The sequence below is a fragment of the Urocampus carinirostris genome, chromosome 18 (assembly GCF_059441175.1).
Source record: "Urocampus carinirostris isolate Australia breed hairy pipefish chromosome 18, RoL_Ucar_1.0, whole genome shotgun sequence".
Taxonomy (NCBI): Eukaryota; Metazoa; Chordata; class Actinopteri; order Syngnathiformes; family Syngnathidae; genus Urocampus; species Urocampus carinirostris.
Genome location: NC_142366.1, coordinates 28047185 through 28068499, shown reverse-complemented (window position 1 = coordinate 28068499; position 21315 = coordinate 28047185). Strand labels below are relative to the sequence as shown.

The 21315-nt window shown below is 41.4% G+C and overlaps 1 protein-coding gene across 7 annotated transcripts in view; it reads right to left on the bottom strand.

Annotated features, from left to right (window-relative positions):
- The window catches only part of col11a1a (collagen, type XI, alpha 1a), a 147197-nt gene that overhangs the window by 1892 nt on the left and 123990 nt on the right, over positions 1-21315 (bottom strand). For all 7 annotated transcript variants that reach the window (XM_088322068.1, XM_088322063.1, XM_088322062.1 and 4 more), the window contains 12 exons: positions 12979-13032; positions 12748-12855; positions 11361-11414; positions 11208-11261; positions 10630-10737; positions 7683-7736; positions 7571-7606; positions 7438-7491; positions 6174-6414; positions 3540-3652; positions 3285-3353; positions 164-397 (listed from right to left, as the gene is read on the bottom strand). In XM_088322068.1, coding sequence (XP_088178194.1) covers positions 164-397; positions 3285-3353; positions 3540-3652; positions 6174-6414; positions 7438-7491; positions 7571-7606; positions 7683-7736; positions 10630-10737; positions 11208-11261; positions 11361-11414; positions 12748-12855; positions 12979-13032 — 1179 coding nt within the window. The remainder of the gene's footprint in view (positions 1-163; positions 398-3284; positions 3354-3539; positions 3653-6173; positions 6415-7437; positions 7492-7570; positions 7607-7682; positions 7737-10629; positions 10738-11207; positions 11262-11360; positions 11415-12747; positions 12856-12978; positions 13033-21315) is intronic.

The following is a 21315-nucleotide window of genomic DNA, read 5'->3' as shown; positions in this document are numbered from 1 at the left end:
ATCGATTTCGGTGATCGAACAAATCGGTTCTCGAACAGGGTTCTGGAACGGATTATGGTCGAGAACCGAGGTTCCACTGTATTTTAAAGGATTTCAAGAACCCCCTGCAAACGCTGATGCGGAATCTGCAGTTTATTCTTTTAAACAGAAGGACTTTCCTTACCGCACATTCATCGGAGAGGGCCTGAATGTAAGGGTTGTTATCGTAAGACATTTCCTCTTCGTTAGCGCCCATAAAGCGCAACGATCTGTCGTGGTTGTCGCTGCCGGCGTCGTGCCACGCCACCGACTGGTGGCAGTTGTAAGTGAAATTCTGCCGCGCCGAGGCCGTCAACAGTCTGAGGAAAGTCATCTGCACCGTGTTGATGGAGTTGCCGTCAGAGTCCACGTAGGAAAGCTGCGGAGGGAGCATAGTCAGCCAATGCAAACATTTGTAAAAACTGAGGCGTAGCGTATATTCTGGACTATAATGGGCACCTAAAACCCCTAAATCGGCGAGAAATTTAAAGTGCAAGGATTTTTTATTTTATTTAATTGACTAGAAGGGATTTAATATAATACAAATTACATTTGTTGAATGCAGTGGGAATTTTTCACAGGAGGCTGATCGAAGTGTAGTGTTTTGGCTGGGGAATTGTGATAGCGGGGCGCTGACGAAAGAATTAGGCCTTGTTTTGATAAACGCTTGGCATTGCTATGAGCTGATAAGCTTTCTTGTTGTGAGTCCTTCAGACATGGCGGCGTCTTCCGGCGAGGAGGAGGTGACGTTGGCACCTGGCCTGCCCCAGGGGAGGAGTCAGCACGCCCACGGGAGGAGTCAGCATGCCATATGGGAGGGGCCGGTTTTAGACAGACAGACAGGACCAAAGACGAAAAGATGGGGGGCTCGACAAGACTAATTAGACTAATTTGGTGGAAAAATTCGATGGAATTCACTTAGCTAAATACTTTAAGGAAATAAATCTGCCCCCATGTGAAAAAGCCTGTCTCTTGTCAATTGTTTTCCCTAATATCAAGAAAAAAAGCATGCATTGTTAGGAGAATAAAGTTTGTGTTTGGTTAATGGAGTCAGATAACTAATTCGAACAATTTGGTAAACGCTACATTTGAAATATAGTTTTTTCCCCTAACACTATATACCAGAAAATAAAACAAAATGGGAAATTCATAGTTACAGTCAAATGATACAACATACGATATCTGTTCTGCCTTTGAGAAACATTAAGTGCGGTCTTGGAGTGCCCTCTTGTGGTTAACGTTGTAAGGGAAATTGTAGTTTGATTATAGTTTGAATGTGCCTTTGTATGATTTTATCCTGAAAAGTACCTTAACGAAGCAAACGATTATATCCAGGTGCTGTTTGTATTCTTACAACAATTGTATCCTCTTGGGGCCTACTAACTATTAATCAAGATGTCCTTCACTTTAGTGCTGGGAAGTCTGGTCACAAGCACAGCTCCCTTTCTCTACTCCCTTGATTTTACAGTCACTCATTGTTCTTTTATTTTACAAAAGTTTCACTTTTCTTACTGTTCATTTCTTGTACTTGCATGCTATCTAGCGACCACCATTATCTCGTTCCCTTTAATCATGTGATTTCTTTTAAGCCAATCAGATACGTTCCATGTATTCATGTGATCTTGTTTAAGCCATTCGGATGTGATGTTTTATGCTTGTGTTTTGAATAAATGGTCTAGTAGGTATCAGATGGGGGGCCTCTTCTCTCTGAGACAATTTTGGAAGCAGATCTAGGGGAAAGCTTAGGTAGGATGTGCCTCCGATGAAAGGGCTACCAAAAATCAATGTCCGACTCAGAGTCTATTTCTTTTGTTTACTTCATTACAATCTCAAGTTTTAACCTTGACAAACATTAGTTGTTTGCAGCTCAGACAGCAACGTTCCGGTTTCCTGCTTGTGTTTCCTGTCCGGTATTGTTCCCGTCTATTTTGCCCTGTTTGATATCGATCTCCAGTTTCGTTCCCGTCTAGTTTGTCCTGTTTAATTTCGATCTCCAGTGTGTGGTTTCATTTCCGTCTATCTCGTCCTGCTTGTTATCGGACTACAGTCTCCAGTGCCTGATATCAATCCTGTCTGTCCCGTCCTGTCAGGTAACGGCCCAATCTTTCGGATATCTGCTGGTGCAATTGGTATCGATCTCCTCAGCCTCTGGCTTCCTGTCATTCCACGCCAGACTGCCGCCTTACGTCTTCCGCCCAACGATCGCCGAACCACTGGCGTTTGGGTTAACATGCACGACTGCCCCATTTCCCGTAAAATAAATCTTGTGTGAGAAACGTCACGCATCTGGGTCCTCCTCCTGTTCCGGTTCATGACAATTCCCGACACAATACTTTATATCAATTGTACAACTCCAATCACAACATAGACAAAAATTGCATATTGCAAAATGTGTCATCTATACATCCACAGGACAACAAATTGATTGAGCGGGACGTGTGTTGTTTTTGACGTCTTCGTGGGCAAAGCAGAAGCCAATTTGTGCAGTGTTTGCATATGAGCTCAGTTCAATATGTTTTTTTTTTAGCATCCACATACCCGCCAGCATTTCTTTTTATAGTAATCCTGCAATATCTAAAATGGAGATATCTTTATGTGCAGCGACATTGAAAATGAATTATATGTCAAGGTTGCCATGGCGCCCAATTGGTCCGGCCCGTGTGGCGCCAGCTGCAGCTCGTTAACAGATTGGCTTTCTGTCCATTTAAGCTCAGCGCTGTCGCGCTTCCTTTGTCGGCCCGTCAACGAACTTCTGCCCCGCAAGACGTGGGTTCTGACTCGGTCCTATTTTCCTGTTGGCATTTTCCAGTCCAGTATTGTTCCTGTTTATTTTTGTCCTGTTCAATATTGGTTTCCAGTTTCGTTTCAGTCTATTTTTGTCCTGTTTATCATTCTTTCAAGTTTTCGTTCCCGTCTTGTTTGTCCTGTTTATTTTCAATATCCTGTTTTGATATCAATCCTGTCTGTCCCGTCCTGTCTGGTATCGACCCCATCTGTCCGATATCACCTCGGGCAATTGGAATCGATCTCGTCGGTCTCTGGGTTCCTGTCTTTCCACGCCAGACCGCTGCCTAACGTGCATGACTCCCCATTTCCCGTAAAATAAAAGGCTTGTGTGAGAGGGTCACGCGTTTGGGTCCTGATCCTGTTCTCGATCTTGACATTATATATGATGTGTGTAATGAGTCTTTAAATAACAATATTTGTTTTTTTCAATTTTTCTACAGTGAGGAAGGACCAAAATTAAACAAATAAATCCAACTTACTGTTTTACCACGCTTGAATTCACTGAACCATGACCCGGGAACTTCTTTTGGCCATGAGGATATTCTGACCTGCGAAAAGAAAAAAAAACAAAGTCACCGTAGTTCTTAAGGTCCGTTCCGATGTACGGTTCTCATTTGCATTTATGTATAGCTCATTATCGACCGCGCAAATGTGTGTTAGCCCCGAGGTACGGTCGGCTAATGAAACATACCACCGTAGGTTTGAAATAAATAAACGTGGAATTGAAAACTTACCCCATTGGATTTCTTATCTGGATAGATGCAAGTTTCTCCCCCAGCAGTAAAGTTACAGTAGACTTTGAAAGAATCCCCTGAGCAACCTTGGTTCGGATCAATCCAGTATTCACCTGAAAAAAATTTGCTCATTAGCTAAAAATCTCTTTTCTTAATAATATGGTGAAGACTTGGGAGGTGAAATAAGGGGAGGAATTCTATGAACGCTATAGATAAACACGATAGATAAAATATTAAAAAAAATTGATTCATATTTTGGCCGAGGGGTTAGGGCGCCTACCCCGAGACTGGGAGGTTGCTGGTTCGAGACTCGTCCGGGTCATAGGGTTTGGAATTGGGGGGCGTTTGGTCACCTGATGACTCCTAACATATCAGTTGGGTTGAGTGAGGGGGCTGGGAATCCCCTCCTCTGTATCAATTTCCCAGAAAGAGTTAAAAATGTGGGCAGCACGGCGGCGCAGTGGTTAGCGCTTGTGCGGCACAGTTCATGTCATGGGAACCTGTCGTGGGTTCAAATCCAGCTCCAGACTTTCTGTGCGGAGTTTGTATGTTCTCCCCGTGCTTGAGATGGGAGTTAAAAATGTGAATGTTTCCTTGACTCTAGCCATCTCCCGCTAGGGGATATGGCTCCGGTACATATATATATAACCATCCATTACCTGCACCGCTTATCATCCTCAGTAGGGTCGCGGGGGTGCTGGAGCCCATTATATATATATATATATATATATATATACTCATCTCATCTCATTAGCTGTGCCGCTTCTCCTTATTAGGGTCGCGGGGGGCTGGAGCCCATCCCAGCCATCTCCGGGCAGTGGGCAGGGGACACCCTGAACTAGTTGCTATCCAATCGCAGGGCACACGGGGACAGACAACTCACTCGCTCAGTCACACCTAGGGACAATTTGGACCGGCCAATCCACCTGAAATGCATGTCTTTGGAATGTGGGAGGAAACCGGAGTGCCCGGAGGAAACCCACGCAAGCACGGGGAGAATATACAAACTCCGCACAGTAAGTCCGGTAGCTGGATTTGAACCCACACAGGAGGTTCCCAAGACCTTAGAACCGTGCCGCACACGCGCTAACCATTATCGACCGCGCAAATATATATATATATATATATATATATATATATATATATATATATATATATATATATATATATATATATATATATATGAGATCGAACTTCCTGTGTGGAGTTCGCATGTTCTCCCCGTGCTTGCGTGGGTTTCCTCCGGGCACTCCAGTTTCCACCCTCATTCCAAAATCATGCATGTTCAAATTGTTCCTAGGTGTGAATGGACAAGTGAGTTGACTGTCTCTGTGTGCCCTGCGACTGGCTGGCAACCAGTTTGGGTGTCCCCTGCCCACTGCCAGACGGTGGCTGGAATGGGCTCCAGCACCCCCGTGACCCTACTGAGGATAAGCGGTGCAGATACTGGATGGTTGGATGAATATTATACATATGTATATGTGTATCTTTAAGGATTGGCGATGTATTTGTATGTTGTTGTTTGTAACAAGACAAAAAGTTTTGAAAGAATTGTTTGAAATGAAGTTACCCTTTTTGGGTTTGCTTCTATAATTTGATCTGTTGACGGGGGGTTGTTCTAAATGCACTCAGTGGAGGGTATTTTAAACAAAAACATCAATTTTTGTAAGTTTTTTGCATAAATAGCCCCAAATTTTGTCTTCTTTAAGACTTATTTTCATGTGTTTTTTTTCAATGATTGCTCATGTTTTTGTGGCGTTTCTTTCCTTTTTGTTTTTTTTAGGGGGTTTGTTTTTAACAACCAGTTTGGGTAGGATTGTTCGAAATGAAATCACCATTCTTGGGGGTTGTTTTAAACACATTAGGGAGGTAATTTAAACAAATAAAATATTTGTAGCATTTTTTTAAGTACAAATAACACGTTTACAAATAAACATTACAAATAACATAATAATTGGCCTTTTTCAAATCCTTCTTTTTCCAATGATTAACAATGTTTTTAGGGGGTGTTTTAAACAAAATGCGAGGTTAATTTTACCCAAAAATGTTTTCAGTGTTTTTTGGACAAGTAACCCAATATTTTCTTTTCAAAGACTTCTTATTATTTTTAGTTTTTTCAATTATTAACAATGTTTTTGAGGGGTCATTTTATTTTTGTTGTGTTTTTAGGCAATATTTTAAACAGAAATAACAATTTATTTGTAAGTTGTTTTGTACAAACAAAGCAATATTTTGCCTTTTTCAATTTATTTAAATCGAAAAGAAAATTGTAAAGTTTTTGGAGTTTTTTTTTTGTTTCGTTAATGATTTTTTAAAATACATTGACGGTGATATTTTTGCCTTATTTAAATAGTTTTTTTTTTAGTTTTTCAGTTTAACCTGGGTTATTTTCTGTTTTTGATGTTTTTTAGTGGTTTGTTTTTAATAAGACAACCAGTTTGGGGGATTATATGAATTTAAAATCAGCATTTTAGGCTGACATTAAACATAGAAAATGTTTGCAGTGTTTTTGGCTTTGAAAATTACATTTTTGGTATTTTTTTAATGATTTACTTTTTTCGGACAGTTGGATTATTTGTTTTTGTTATTGATTCTGGTGGTGTTGTTTTCCAACTGGGCTGTTTTTGGACCTACCGTCGGGAAATTCAGGGTGGCAGAGTTGCAGGTCTTTGCACGTTCGGGCTGGGTTGTTGTGCGTGCCCATAGGATATTTCATGCGCTCAATATCCTGTTTAAGGTTGTTGAGCGATCCAAAGATGTCCTCCATGCCTTCGCCGTAGTCTACGAAGGAACCGGCTGCGTCCGACTGCATGGAACGCTTCGTCTTCTTGGGGGAGCGAACGGGCAGGGGCTGGATGACCTCACCTGGCGGACCCTATTGGTGACATGAGTAATTGCAATTACTGTTTTTTTTTTCCCGGCCAGGAATTTAAGCCTATAAACCTGGTGCACCGTAAATATTAGTGGTGGGACAGAAAAAAAATCGATGCATGTATAGATGGTGATTTTGTTTTTGACGATTTTAAAAATCGACGTTTCTCCCAGGGATCGATTTTTGTGACGTCCTAACCGATACTTAAAAATGCGGGAAAGCAAAATGGCTGTCGTGAATATGACATATTCATCGAACACATTCTTGATTTCCGTCTTTTTTGTCTTTCCACCCCCTTTGTGACCACCCATGATCAGTGTTCCCTCTAAGCTGTTGCGCACTGCTCGCACATTCTCAGCGCACAAGAAAATCTAGCCGGCGCACAAAAATCAGGGCTCAAAATTACTCATTAAGAAGCGACTTAAGTCAAAGTTACAGTGCATGAAGGTAAAAATACACGGGTTCCCCTGACGTTGTGTCCTAAATGCGGTATTTTGAAGTCGAGTCGAAGTAGAACGAAGTTGAGTAAAGTTAGTAGATTTTATCAAGAACCGGCTTCTTCGGCTCGGCTCACTAAAAGGAACCGGCACTTTCGGGTCCTAAACGGCTCTTCAGGTTGTTTTTGCTTCTTTCATCCCAACATGATCAAATATTATGTAAAATTATGCACGAAATGACTTAAAGGAAGGGGGGAATAGAACAAAAAAGAAAAAAATCATGAAAACTTAACTTAACTAATAAGAATGAACTATCCAAATCAGTTTCTGGAACCGTAAATAGTGTGATAATACGATAAGGTCTTATGCCTTTGTCTTCTGTACCACTAGTGCTCTAGGGGTCAGGTACGATTCCCGTGGAACAAAACATTTTGCGATTTTGGTCAGTGACACTTGTCAACTGTATTTATTTTACAATATTCGACAAAAGACTATTTTGGGTAGATGCACCTTATAATCTGGTGCACCTTAAATACGCTAATTAAAACCTAAAACATTGAAAACACAGGTATAACCTTTATTTACTCACAGGAGGACCAGGAGGACCAATGGAACCAGTGTCTCCTTTAGTGCCAGCTGGACCCTGCGAGACACATATCGTAATTTTTAAAACCAAACCCAGAACTGGTTGTTTTACCAGTGTTTAAATTGATTGTACTCACAGATGAACCTTTAGCTCCCTTTGGACCTTGAGGGCCCTTAAATGAGAGAGGACATCAGTTTGGCATTCACGGCCACAGAGATCGAAATGATCCAATCATTGAATAGACTTACGGGTAGACCTGGGGGACCGGGGGGACCGAGAGGACCCGTGGATCCGCTGATACCCTAATAAAAAATGAGAGAAGGAGAGGCGGCGGTGCATTAAAGAAACATTGAAGAAGAAAGGTACGACTGTGGGACTTGAGTAATGAATTGGAAGCTAGATTAGCGCATGGTATGAATTTCAAACGGACTCAGAATAGTTATCATTTTACAAGGATTGCTTTTCTTCACACCCCTAAAATCCCTGCCTGTTTTAGTGTAGTTCTAGCACTTAAATGTAATTGAAAGTCATAAAAATGCTATTTTCCAAACCAAGGGTCAATACGGATTTATTTTGTCTTCTCACTTGTCAACCAAAACCTCAAAAATAAACAAAACTACAGATAGACAAGGGATCGACCCAATTTTTAGTCTTAATTCGACTCATTTGTTTTGCACCCCACTCAGAACATAATGGGTTTTGTTATTTGTACATCTGATCCGATTTTGGGATTTTTTTTTGTTTAACCCAAAAATGGTGGGTCAAATAGACCCAGAAAAATATGTGTTATATACCGGTACATAATCCTAAAGTATGCTGAACAAAACAAATAAGTAACCTAATTTTTGGGTTGCCAACATTTTGGGTTATCAATAAAAAAAAACACTTTTCTGGTTGAATTAAAAAAAAAAGAGCAGTAGAAAAAATGTGATGTGAAAAACCCAATTTTATTGGTTAAATATATACCCCGTGAAATTATTAGTTACACCCAAAAAGTTAATTTATCGATATGACCCAATATTTTTTGGTAATTTTATGAATTACAGCATTTATTTATGCCAGAATTTTAGGTTATTATTCAACCCCTTCAATTTTGGGTTGAATTGAAAAAAAAAACAGTATAAAGAATGTGATGTGAAGAAAAACAATTATAGAGGGTAAATGAATAACACCCAACTCAGTTGTTAACCCCAGTGAATTTATCGATAGACATAACCCAAAAAAACTATCCAAAAAACCGACATGTTATGTTATCCATTCAAACTCTTAAAGTTGGGTTGAAAAACATCTTATTCACCCTAAAGAAAGCTTGGTTGAATTAAATTCAAAGCATGTCCTGCACAAAACCCAATTTTGTAGTTTACGCACATAACCCAATTGTATTAAACTGAGACTATTTGGTTATACACATTGCACAAGAATGTGATATACAAAGAAAGCAGAAATGATTGGTTTGTTTTGAAAATGAATCTTTCGTCCAAAAAATGTTGGTGTTTTATTCAAGACATAGAAGGCTGGGTTAATAGATAATGTTAACCCAATCATGTAATGTACAAAACCATTTTTGTGACTATTTGACAAAAGGGATTACACTCAAAGTTAGATTAATACTTTTTGATCCAGAATTTTAGTTTTTAAATTCAAACCGTAGAAAGATAGGTTGTTAGAGCTAGCCAAATATTGTGTTGTACTAAACCATTTTGGGGGCTATTTATATCATCCAACCTGAAGCCATTATTGGGTAAAACTTAGCTATATTGGACTCTTTTTGGTGCATCTATTCAGCCTGTATTTTTAGTTCTTTTCAAAACCTAGAATGTTGGGTTAATAAATAGTTAAACAAATTGTGTGTAGTACAAACCATTGTGAGAATTTGTTTGAACCACCTATTGGTCATTAAATGGATACCAATAAAAGTTAGGTCGGTATTTTTTATGCCAGAGTTTTTTCTTCCCCAAAACTTAGAAAGTTGGGTTAATAGACTTAGCCAGAGTTGTGTTTTACAAAACATTTTTTGGAGGCTTTTTATTTGATCCAACCCTAAGCTATTAAATGGCTAACACTCAAAGTAAGGTTGGGTCTTTTCCTACCCAGAGTTTTAGGTTTTTATTCAAAACCCAGTAAATTGGGCTGATAAACAGAGTTAACTCAAGAATTTTTGTGGATATTTTTCTATCCAATTATTAGCCAATAGTTATGTTGATACATTTTTTTTCCCAGCCATGAATTTTAGGTTTTTATTCCAAAGCTAAACAGTTGGGTTATGAAAAAGTTAACCCAAAAATGTGTTGATCGAAACTAGTTTTGCGGCTATTTATTTGATCCAACAACTAGCCATTAAATGGATAGGACTCAAAGTTCGGTTGGCACTTTTCTGACCCGGAATTTTGTTTTAATTTTTTTTTCCAAAAGTTTGGGTTAGTAAATAGAGTTAACCTAAGAATGTGCCGTACAAAGCCATTTTGTGACCTTCTATTTAATCCAAATTTCTGTTAGGTTGGTAGATTTTTGACCCAGTATGTGTCATGATTACCGATGTGATTCACCTGTGCCCGCTCATTTGGCGTCAACCGCCGCGGGTTCTGGTTGGCTCCCTGTCACTACTTAAACCCAGTCCTGTCAATCCCCTATTGTAAGCCCGTCTGCAAACCTCAGTGTATACTAGGCAAGCCTTTTTCAACCCAGACTCCCGCCTATCCCATTTTTGCTCCCGTTTGTCTCCGACTACGACCTGTTTCGATCCCGACCACGTCGGCTCTCCCGTCCCGGCTTACGACCCCTTTTTGTTCCCGACGACGTCTACTCTCCCGTTCCGGCTTACGACTCGTTTCCGACCCCGACCACGCCTTGCTCTCCCAGTCCCGGCTACCGACTAGTTTTTCCGTCTCTGACACCGCCATCGCTCACTACGGAGGGTCCACTTTCGTGTTCGGATCACAATCCGAGTACGAGATCGACTCGCCTCCCGCGTCCAGCCAACACCGGATCGTGGGCGCAGCGCTTCCTCTTTACTTCAATTAAACATGTGGTAAACGCTATGCATTTGGGTCCTGTTTCCGTTCTAGCAGTATGGAATATTTTGGATTACTCCTAGATTGTTTAAGATTTTATTCGTTAATTATCAATAACATAAACCCATTCATAGCTAGCGTTTCTAAATAGGTCAGTTTAATAAATTGCCGGTATGCTACTTACACCGTCTCCTTTGCTACCAGACGATCCTTGCGGTCCAGGCAAACCTCGATCTCCCTTCTCTCCTTGTTCACCAGGGGGCCCGATCAAACCGATCAACCCGGGATGTCCCTGAAAAATAACAAAATACGCTCCTTCTAGTGAGATTTTTTAGCCAAGAGAACAACTGATTATGAAATATGACTTTCAGGCTGACATTTCATTAGGATTCAAACGCTAACCCTCGTACTTGATAAAAAAGAGGAATTTGAAGCACAATTGTAATGGTTTTAAAAAGATACGCTCTAAAGCAGAAACTATGCATTTTAAAGCATCATAAAACTCAACAGTGTCAGTGTGATGGAGGCAATTTAGATGCGGGCTGTCACAATATTCTCACTACTTATATTTTACTAGCAAATTCAACAGAGCCATACTTTAGCGCCACTAAATCCCATTTAGAATTTTCCCCGCATGGCCGCCGCAACTCCCCCTGAAAAATAAAACCCACTGCCGCATTTCTCATGCCTAAATATATTGCACAGCCTCAAACGCAATATATTTATGACTGCAGCCAAAGTTGGACCCTGGAGTCTTTTTACCTTTTCACCCTTGGTCCCGTGGTCACCTTTCAGACCGGGAAGTCCTGGAGGACCCTGAAAAAAAATATGGATGTACATGTAAAAAACAAAAAACAGAAAGACTTGTGCAATAAATCATCAAAATAATAAAGAACAAAGGTGACATGTACTAACCATGGGTCCAGGTGGGCCGTCTTGTCCTGAGGCACCAGGAAATCCTTGTTCACCCTGAGAAAAACGTGACAATAATAAAGAATGTTTCGCTATCTTTTTGTGGTCCTAAATAGAAACGCCATTTTTTAGTTTTAAACCATACATTAATACTGTACTGTTTTAATCATATCATATCATTTTTTCCTTTGTCAGTCCGTCAACGAACCTCTGCCCCGCAAGATGTGGGTTTTGAATCAGTCCTGTTTCCTGTTGGCATTTCCTGTCCGAATTGTTCCCGTTTATCTTTGTGCTGTTTAATATCGGTTTCCAGTTTCGTTCCCATCTATTTTTGTCCTGTTTATTATTCTCTCCAGTTTTCGTTCCCGTCTAGTTTGTCCTGTTTATTTTTGTTGGTAGGTGGGTGGGTAGGTAGGTAGGTAGGTAGGTAGGTAGGTAGGTAGGTAGGTAGGTAGGTAGGTAGGTAGATAGATAGGTAGGTAGGTAGATAGGTAGGTGGGTGGGTAGGGAGGTGGATATTTTCGGTAGGTAGATAGATTGGTAGGTGGGTGGGTAGGGAGGTGGGTGGTTTTAAGTAGGTAGTTAGGTAGGTACGTAGGTAGGTAATTAGGTAAATAGGTAAGTAATTAGGTAGGTAGTTTCATATGTGGGTGGGTAGGTGGATAGGTGGGTTTGCGTGGGTAGGTAGTTTTGTAGGTGGGTGGGTGTGTGCGTATGTAGGTAGGTAGGTGGGTGGTTTAGGTAGGTTGGTAGGTAGGTAGGTAGGTAGGTAGGTAGATAGGTAGATGGGTGGTTTAGGTAGGTAGGTAGGTAGGTAGATAGGTAGGTAATTAGGTAAATAGGTAGGTAATTAGATAGGTAGTTTCATATGTGGGTGGGTAGGTGGACAGGTGGGTTTGCGTGGGTAGGTAGTTATGTATTCGTGTTTAGGTAGGTAGGTAGGTGGGTGGTTTAGGTAGGTTGGTAGGTAGGTAGGTAAGTAGGTAGGTAGGTAGATAGATAGGTAGGTTGGTGGGTAGGGAGGTGGGTGGTTTTAGGTAGGTAGTTGGGTAGGTACGTAGGTAGGTAATTAGGTAAATAGGTTGGTAATTAGGTAGGTAGTTTCATATGTGGGTGGGTAGGTGGATAGATGGGTTTGCGTGGGTAGGTAGTTATGTAGGTGGATGGGTCGGTGCGTGTTTAGGTAGGTAGGTAGGTAGGTGGGTGCGTGGGTAGGTAGGTTAGGTAGGTTTGTGGGTGGTTAGGCGGATGGATGGATAGATGGATAGATAGAATTTTATCTATTTATTGATACTTTCAAATTGAAATTTTACTTATTTGGTGTGAAATAATCAGTATATATTTTATAGATGATTACTTCCTAACCCGTTCAATTCTGATGCAGACTTACGACAGGTCCAGGGATTCCACGTAGACCCTCCGGGCCAGGCTTTCCAGCAGGTCCCTGAGGACCAACAGGTCCAGTTTTACCCGCCGGACCTTCGGACCCAGCCTCGCCCTGCGGAAAGAGGACGGACGTGAAATAACTGCAAATGTGGGAGGGTTGCACCGGTTGGTAAAAGTCACGGCGTAACAAAGTCCCTTCAAGTCGAAAAAGAAAATCTAATTAAGTGATTGTTACCTTGGCGCCCTTCTCTCCTTGTCTGCCTTCAGCACCGGCAGCTCCCGGAGGCCCCTGGGACGAAAGCGGGATGGTTATTAAAGCATTTAAACACATCATTGACATTTCTATGCAGCTATTGTTTGCAGACAAGCGGTTGATTGTTGATGACACTTGGAAGACTTTCAAAGCCAGGCGGCTGGAAACAAAAGAAAGCTTTTTATTCTTCCATAGATTTCGAACGGGACATTTTCATGGTGAATGGATGATGCATCATTTGTCACTTTGTTTTTAAAAATATATATTTTTTTCATTCCTCTCCTTGCTGTAATTGCTCATTTTGTGTGAAAATTCACTCCCATTGAAAAGTCAAAGCAATAACCTGCAGTCAGGTTTCACAATTTTTGGATTTTCAAAGTCAAAATTGCTGAATTTTCATTTTACATAATAATTATTAACAATATTAGCAGGTACCGTACTGTTGTGTAGAGCAGATGTAGAGTGAGGCACACAACTCTCTTGCCTCAGCGAGGCTTTTAACTAAGACAAGAAAGTTTGATCACCTGACCCCGATTTTAGCTAACCTGCATTGGCTCCCTGTTAGCTTAAAATGTGATTTTAAGGTTCTGTTGGTAGTGAAGTACATTTGACTATAAAGGATTTTATACAACTGAATACAAGTTACATGTATTGAGTGCAATGAAGATTTTCACCGAGTAGGCTTAAGTTCAATAAGCAGTGAAAGTTCAGGGCATCCTGGTCTGGTAGGAAATATTTTTTACAGGAATGGCGGGAACTGACGTGAGGCTGATAAGATAATCAGCGCATCCAGACGCGGAGGGGCCCTGATGACGGAGGACGGCGGGCATTGTTATGATAAACGCTCTCCATTGTTTTAAAGAACAACAAACATCGGGACGCTCTTCTCCGAGATAGTGGAGCCCAGGGGGCTTCCCTGGCACGCCCATGGGAGGAACCGGCACACCATCTTGCAGAAAGACGTGGGCCGAGAGGGGAAGCGAGAGAACGAGAGAGAGGAGGCTTGACAGAGACTCGAGCGACACTAATTGGGCCATATTCGATGGAGTTCACTCAGTTACATTGTTTAAAAAATTAAATCTGCCCCCGTGTGGAAATGCCGGTCTCTTGTTCATCTTTTCCATCAAGAAACGAGCGTGCACATTGTTGAAATATTTGAATCTAAGCTTAAAACACACTTCTATTCTACAGCATATGAATAACCTATATTTTATGTTGACAATATACAAGTAATATTTGCCCTCATGTAGGTTTTAGATGAGGGGATGGTGTCATAATAGTCTTTGGTTTGCAATAATCCGTGGTCTGTGCAGCCCTTTGAGACTCTTTGTGATCAAGGGCTATACAAATAAACATGACTTGACTTGATTTGGCAGACACTTAAGCTCCAAACAGTATAATTAGTGATTATTTTAAGGAAGCTAACAGCAATTCCAGCCATCCAGTAACATTTTTTTCTCATTGCTTGGACTTATTATCATAAAGGAGGATTATCTAGGTATTGATGCTTTTATTTAAAACGTGCATTGTGTAAAGTATTATCTGTGCCGGGTGAGGCACGCAATTCTCTTGCCTCATAGCAGAGGGCGATAGTGAGACCAAATAATCTGGATTAGCGCACACCTCAGCCACAAACAATAGAATTTGTATTAGCAGGCTAACAGGTCAAGCCATCAAGTATTTTTTACTTATATATTATATATTGATGCTTTTATTCAAAGGTATCAGAGTATAGACTTAATTTATAAGATAATGTTAGACAACAAAACATTTTTATATATGTTGCTTGCCTGCCATGCCAATCAAATGACGGATACAATTTTAATTTATTTGTAAACAATGTTCCCTCTAATTTTCCACAAGTCTGAGCATTCACACAAAGTCGGTGAGCAACCCTTGAAACAACAGTGAGCAACTATAATCCCAAGTGTGGCAAGATAATTCATTATCAAACATGTCCAAAACTTGACATCAAGTTACATTTTGCGGAGTTTCCGGCAATGCAAAATGATTTTTCTCTTTTGAATGAATTGACTCATGTACTATTGCAAAGGTTGTACGGCCTACAAGTGTCGTTTGTTCTTACAATTCTTTCACAAGATATCCATTTCTTTTTATTTCCTAACATATTTTGTCGCATAATATTAACATTTTTGGGGGCTTATTGAGTCGGTTGCAAGATACACAACTGTACTTAATCACATTTTTTAGAGGAAGTACAATGTTGGCAACAAGATTCACTTGATAGAATTGGAAATTATTTGAATGCAACACAAACTTTTTCTTCTTTTTTCTGTGTTTTTTTTCTACTTTTTTGTTATTTTTTTCTTTATGTTCTCTATTTACTTTTTTCCTACATTTCTTTCTTTTTTGGCTTTTTTTTCTAAATGTTTCCTTCTTTTTTCTCTTCCTTTTGTTTCTTTTTTCTCAGCTTTTCTCATTTTGGTATTTTTTTTCTTTTTTGTTCAATTCCCCCTTCCTTTAAGTCATTTTGTGCATAATTTTGCACAATATTTGGTGATGTTTGGATTAAAGAAGCAAAAACAACTTGAAGAGCCGTTTAGGACCCGAAAGAGTCAGTTCCTTTTAGTGAGCCGAGCCGAAGAAGCCGGTTCTCTACTAACTTTACTCAACTTCGTTCTACTTCGACTCGACTTCAAAATACCGCATTTAGGACACAGCGTCAGGGGAACCCGTGTATTTTTACCTTCATGCACTGTAATTTTGACTTAAGTCCCTTCTTAACTAGTATTTTTGAGCCCTCATTTTTGTGCGCTGGCTATATTTTTTGTGCGCTGAGAATGTGCGAGCAATACGCAATTGCGCACGCGCGCAGCTTAGAGGGAACACTGTTGGTAAACCTGACTTTACCTGACCTCACCGCAAGTCCCTGAATACAATTTAAACTTTTACATTTGGACCAACAACTAGTCACAAGCAGAATATGCCAGTCCACTAGACCTTTAGAGAAGAAAAAGACAATTTAAAATCTGAGACTACGAGGCTCTTGAGAATTATTTTAGGTGTGTCCACATCAATTTGAGCGACTTGTTTCTGTCTGCTTGATGTTGAATCAAAAGAGAGTTGGGTCCTTATCTTTTTCGCCTCTCCTCTTTCAGCCACCAACCTGACGGCCAAATTCCCAGTTCCTATTGATTGAAGGCCCAAATTGAGCTGTTGTAAACCCACGGATAACTGCCCTTAGCTTCAAGCTTTTATCAGACACAAAAGTGGTTATTCAAGCTTCTGCCACATTTGGGGAGGTGGACCCAAATGCAGGGAATCAGGAGGCAGGTGTGCCAACAAAGGTTGGTACTTGTTAACAAAGAGCAGAAACGACAAAAAAAGCAAACCAGCGCTTAAAACAACAAGCAAAGTGTCCACAAGATAAACAAAAACAAACCCGACATCTCATCTCATCTCATTGGCTGCACCGCTTATCCTCAGTAGGGACGCGGGGGTGCTGGAGCCCATCCCAGCAATCATCGGGCAGTGGGCAGGGGACACCCTGAACTGGTTGCCAGCCAATCGCAGGGCACACAGGGACAGACAACTCACTCGCTCATTCACACCCAGGGACAATTTGGACCGGCCAATACCACCTGAAATGCATGTTTTTTGGAATGTGGGAGGAAACCGGAGTGCACGGAGGAAACCCACGCAAGCACGGGGAGAACATACAAACTCCGCACAGGAAGTCCGGTAGCTGGATTTGAACCCACACAGGAGGTTCCCGAGACCTTAGAACTGTGCCGCACACGCGCTATCCACTGCGCCGCCGTAGTGCCCCAAACCCGACATTTTAACCCGAAAAAAAAGGATAAAGTTGGCATGGAAATGACAATGAAAGAATGACCCAGACAGAAACGGACCCTGAAGGGGGCTTCCACATTCCTGTCTGGGCGCGGAGGAGGAAGCCCCTCGGCCGCTCCTGGTTCCTATCTCGGCAGCGAGGAGAAAGCCCCTTGGCCGCTCCTTGTTTCCTGCAAGAAGAAATCCACTTGGCCACTACTAATTTTCTGTCTCAGCGGCGAGGTACTAAGTCCTTCAACCGTCCCGTTCCTGTTCCTGCTTCCCTCACTTGTGTGCACCCCACAAAACCAGTGCTAGGTGAAAAATCCCAGGTTAATAAGCACCAGGGTTGGGTAGAGTTACTTTAACTTGATTACTTTCAATTACTTTTAGATTACTCCATTACCAAATATGCTAATAAAAGACAAAAGAAACTAAATATGAATAAAATGACTCAATTTTGTGAAGGCTTGGGGAGTAACGGAATACATGGAACGGCAAAAATGATGTTGGCAAGCTGTTTGGATTTCTTTTCATTTTGTTTCTGTCGCTTTTTATGTTCGTTTTGCTGGAGATCAAAGAGATCAAAGCCAGGAGAGAAAGCTTACCACGTGTTGTGAGTCATCATTTTATTCATATGTCTTTTATTAGCATATTTGGTATTGGAGTCATCCAAAAGGCATTGAAAGTAATCCAGTTAAAGTAACCCTACCCAACCCTGTTTATAAAACTAAAGTGGACTACGACTTATACAACAGTTTCCCCTTTTACATTAAAAAGGGGACTCAACCAATTCAATAAATACATCAATACATAAATCTATGCTGCCCAGTAAGTCTGAAAATTCTGCTTACGATTAATATTGCGTTTGGAGAATACGACCTGCGCTGCGAGAGGCTTTAAATCGCCAGTGGCAAAATGACTTCCCTGACCTAGATGAATAAAAATGGGTCTATTACATTACTTAATTTGACAAATTAAATATGAATAAGAATCTTATGTTTATATTACTGAACCCACTGAGATAATATTACTGTAATCCCTCGCCCATCATTTTGTCAGGCCTGGCGGCCCTTTTTTGCCGCCCAAAAATGAACAGCACTCATGCGGTCATAATCCATCATGCACAAACCATATTTCTGCGTTTTGGAACCGGAAGAAGTTACTTTTGTATAGAGGTGTACTGTTCTGGCCGCGATCCATTATCCAGGGTGTGACTGGTTTGGAGTAGGGGCCGCCAGAGCACATTTCTTTTTTCGGTTCAAGTCGCTGAAGCTTGCCATTATGGCCCATTTTAAATGGACTGCACTGTTTGGGCTGCAATCCATTATCCCCAGTCAATTATTGCTTAGAGCCAGGGAGCAGAGACATTTGTATCATGCATAGCATCCCTTTTATCTGTTCCTTTCACAAAAAAATGAACAGCAACCTTGCAGCCGTGATCCATTATCCCTGTTCCTGCGAGCAGACTGCATGGAGAGGAGCTAATTCACAGACGGTTCTCAGGTGGTTCTGGTCCCGAATAACCACAATAGAGGAGGTATTACATTATTTTAAAGATGTTAAAAAAAAAGACACAAGTATCCAACTTGAGGGGGAAAAATGTGATTAGTGAGCTTTAATATGTGGCACTAAAAATACTATGCACCGGAAATAAATCCAAATCTAATTTAAAAAGTAATAAAAAAATTATCACCCTAACAATTATTAATAAATCAATAAAAAATGTCTTAAAAGTAAGTTAAAGCTAAAAAAATTATACTAAAATGTTCAGGAATATAGTATTAAAAAGACGAAAATTTCACTGGAAGGGTCATTTAAAACAAAATGTGATTAAAAAAGAAAAAAAAAATATTACTAGCCCGGTTCAGTTCAGTTGTGTTTCACTTTTAGGTACAATACAGTTATTTCAAAATAGATCGAGTTTGACGCGCGAGTATTTTTACTATTCACAATTTTTTTGAATCTAACAAGTCTAATGAGGGGCAGCAGGGTGACGCAGTGGTTAAGACGTGTGCGGCACAGTTCTGAGGTCATGAGATCGAACCTCCTGCGTGGAGTTTGCATGTTCTCCCCGTGCTTGTGTGGGTTTCCTCCGGGCACTCCGGTTTCCTCCCACATTCCAAAAACATGCATGTTAGGTTCATTGGCCGGTGTGAATTGTCCCTAGGTGTGAATGAGCGAGTGAATTGTCTGTCTCTGTGTGCCCTGCGATTGGCTGGCAACCAGTTCAGAGTGTCCCCTGCCCACTGCCAGAAGAGAGCTGGGATGGGCTCCAGCATCCCTGCGACCCTACTGAGGATAAGCGGTGCAGCTAATGAGATGAGATGGGAGATGAGTCTAATGAGGGACAGCACGGCGGCGCAGTGGTGAGGTCATGAGATCGAAACTCCTGTGTGGAGTTTGCATGTTCTCCCCGTGCTTGCGTGGGTTTCCTCCGGGCACTCCGGTTTCCTCCCACATTCCAAAAACATTCATGTCAGGTTAATTGGCCGGTCAAAATTGTCCCTTGGTGTGAATGAGCGAGTGAATTGTCTGTCCCTGTGTGCCCTGCGATTGGCTGGCAACCAGTTCAGGGTGTCCCCTGCCCACTGCCCGATGATTGCTGGGATGAGCTCCAGCACCCCCGCGACCCTACTGAGGATAATCAGTACAGATAAGTGTTTTTATGAATAGTCGGGCAAGTTAAGCAATCTATTTCGCGACGTTTCCAATGCATTCCTACTCCCTCCAGCACAAAAAAACAGCCAAGTTCACGCAGATCACTAATTTATGATCCGTAATAACATCATCCAGTTTCATTTGACGAGGATTCCCACAAGACGGCCGTTAAAAATCCATAATGCCCAACAACCAAAAATGACCATCAATGTTCGAGACTCCTCGAGGCGAGTCACATATCCTGTTAGCGTGTTTTCACAGCCGTGTTATGAATCTGCTTTGCTGCAGCTGTCAGACAAAAGCATGGAATCGATAAAGCTTCACCCTGGCAATAGCTCTCGTTTTGACGAGGATTTAAAAGAAATCAAGGCTTCATTTCGTTCATGAGCCTTTTTTTTTTATTTCTTTCGGATGGGAAAAAAAAAAAATCAGGATTTTGAAATTATAATGACTTGGGAAGAGTGTTTTTCCTTGAAATTCCACCTTTTGATAAAACAAGTTGCAGCAGGCAATCCAAGAAACCTATTTTTTAACAACAGCATGTCATGATTACCGATATGAATCACTGCTCCTTTGGCGCCAACTGCCTCGGACTCTGATTGGCTCCCTGTCCCTATTTAAACTCCCTCCTATCCGTCCCCTTTTGTCAGTCCATCTGCGAACCTCAGTTAACACTAGGCAAGCCTTTTTCAACCCTGAATCCCACCTTTTTATGCTCCTGTCTGTCCCCCAGGCTTCGACCCGTTTTTGATCATGACCACGTCTACTCTCCCGTCCCGGCTTTCGACCTCTTTTTGTCCTCGACGACGTCTACTCCACTTTCCTGGCTTCCGACTTGCTTCCGACACTACCACGTTTTTTGCTCTCCTGTCCCGGCTACTGACCTGTTTTTCCGTTCCCGACACCACGGAAGATCCGCTTCCGCGTTAAGAGCGACCTGCTTCCCGCGTCCAGCAATCGCCGAATAATGGGCGCAACCCTTTCTCCTTCTTCCAATAAAACTTGAGAGAAACGCAACGCAAGTGGGTCCTGTCTCCGTTCTGGTCCTGACACAGCATGTGGCAGGGGAGGCAGGATAGGCTGTGCCTCACATATCATCAATTTAAAATATATAAAATGCTTCTAGTTATTCAGTGTTAGAGTTATTTCTTGTTTAATTTTACAAATGTTTTATTCTCCTTCTCAAAATCATTGAATTTTCCCATTCAGTAGCACAGAAGATACAGTGGTCGTCTTGGGACCAAATAGGTCTCAGGTTCAATTCCCGGCTCCTTTGGATTGAATATCAAAGTGTCCTTGGGCAAGACATTGAAACCCTAATGCCCCTGATAAGCTCCTACCGCCTTGCATGGCTGAATCCGCTATCCACATGTGTAAGTGTGTGTGAAGGGTTTAAGTATGAAGTGCATTGTAAAGCGCTATAGAAGTCTTCAATGACTGGGAGTACTATATAAAAACAGTCAATTTATCATTATTAATACAATTAGTATGTAACATATTACTGTGCTGAGCGTCTGCAGCTGCAGAGTGAGACACACAATTCTCTCGCCTCATGGCAGAGGGCGATAGTGAGACCAAGGTTTCTGATTTAGTGCATACCTTAGCCCCAAATAATAAAATTAGTGATAGTATTAACAGATAACAGCAAATAAAGCCATTAAGTATTTTTTTCATCTTTTTAGGGGTTTGTTCCGCCCCGAACAGGCCTGTGTCATGATTACTGATGCAGGGCACCTGAGTCTGCTCCGTTGGCACCAACAGCCACGGACTCTGATTGGCTGTTGTACTCTTTTTAAACCCCCACCTTCCTGACAACATTCGTCAGCTCGTCTGCAAAACTACGCTACACGCTAGGCAAGCTTTCGC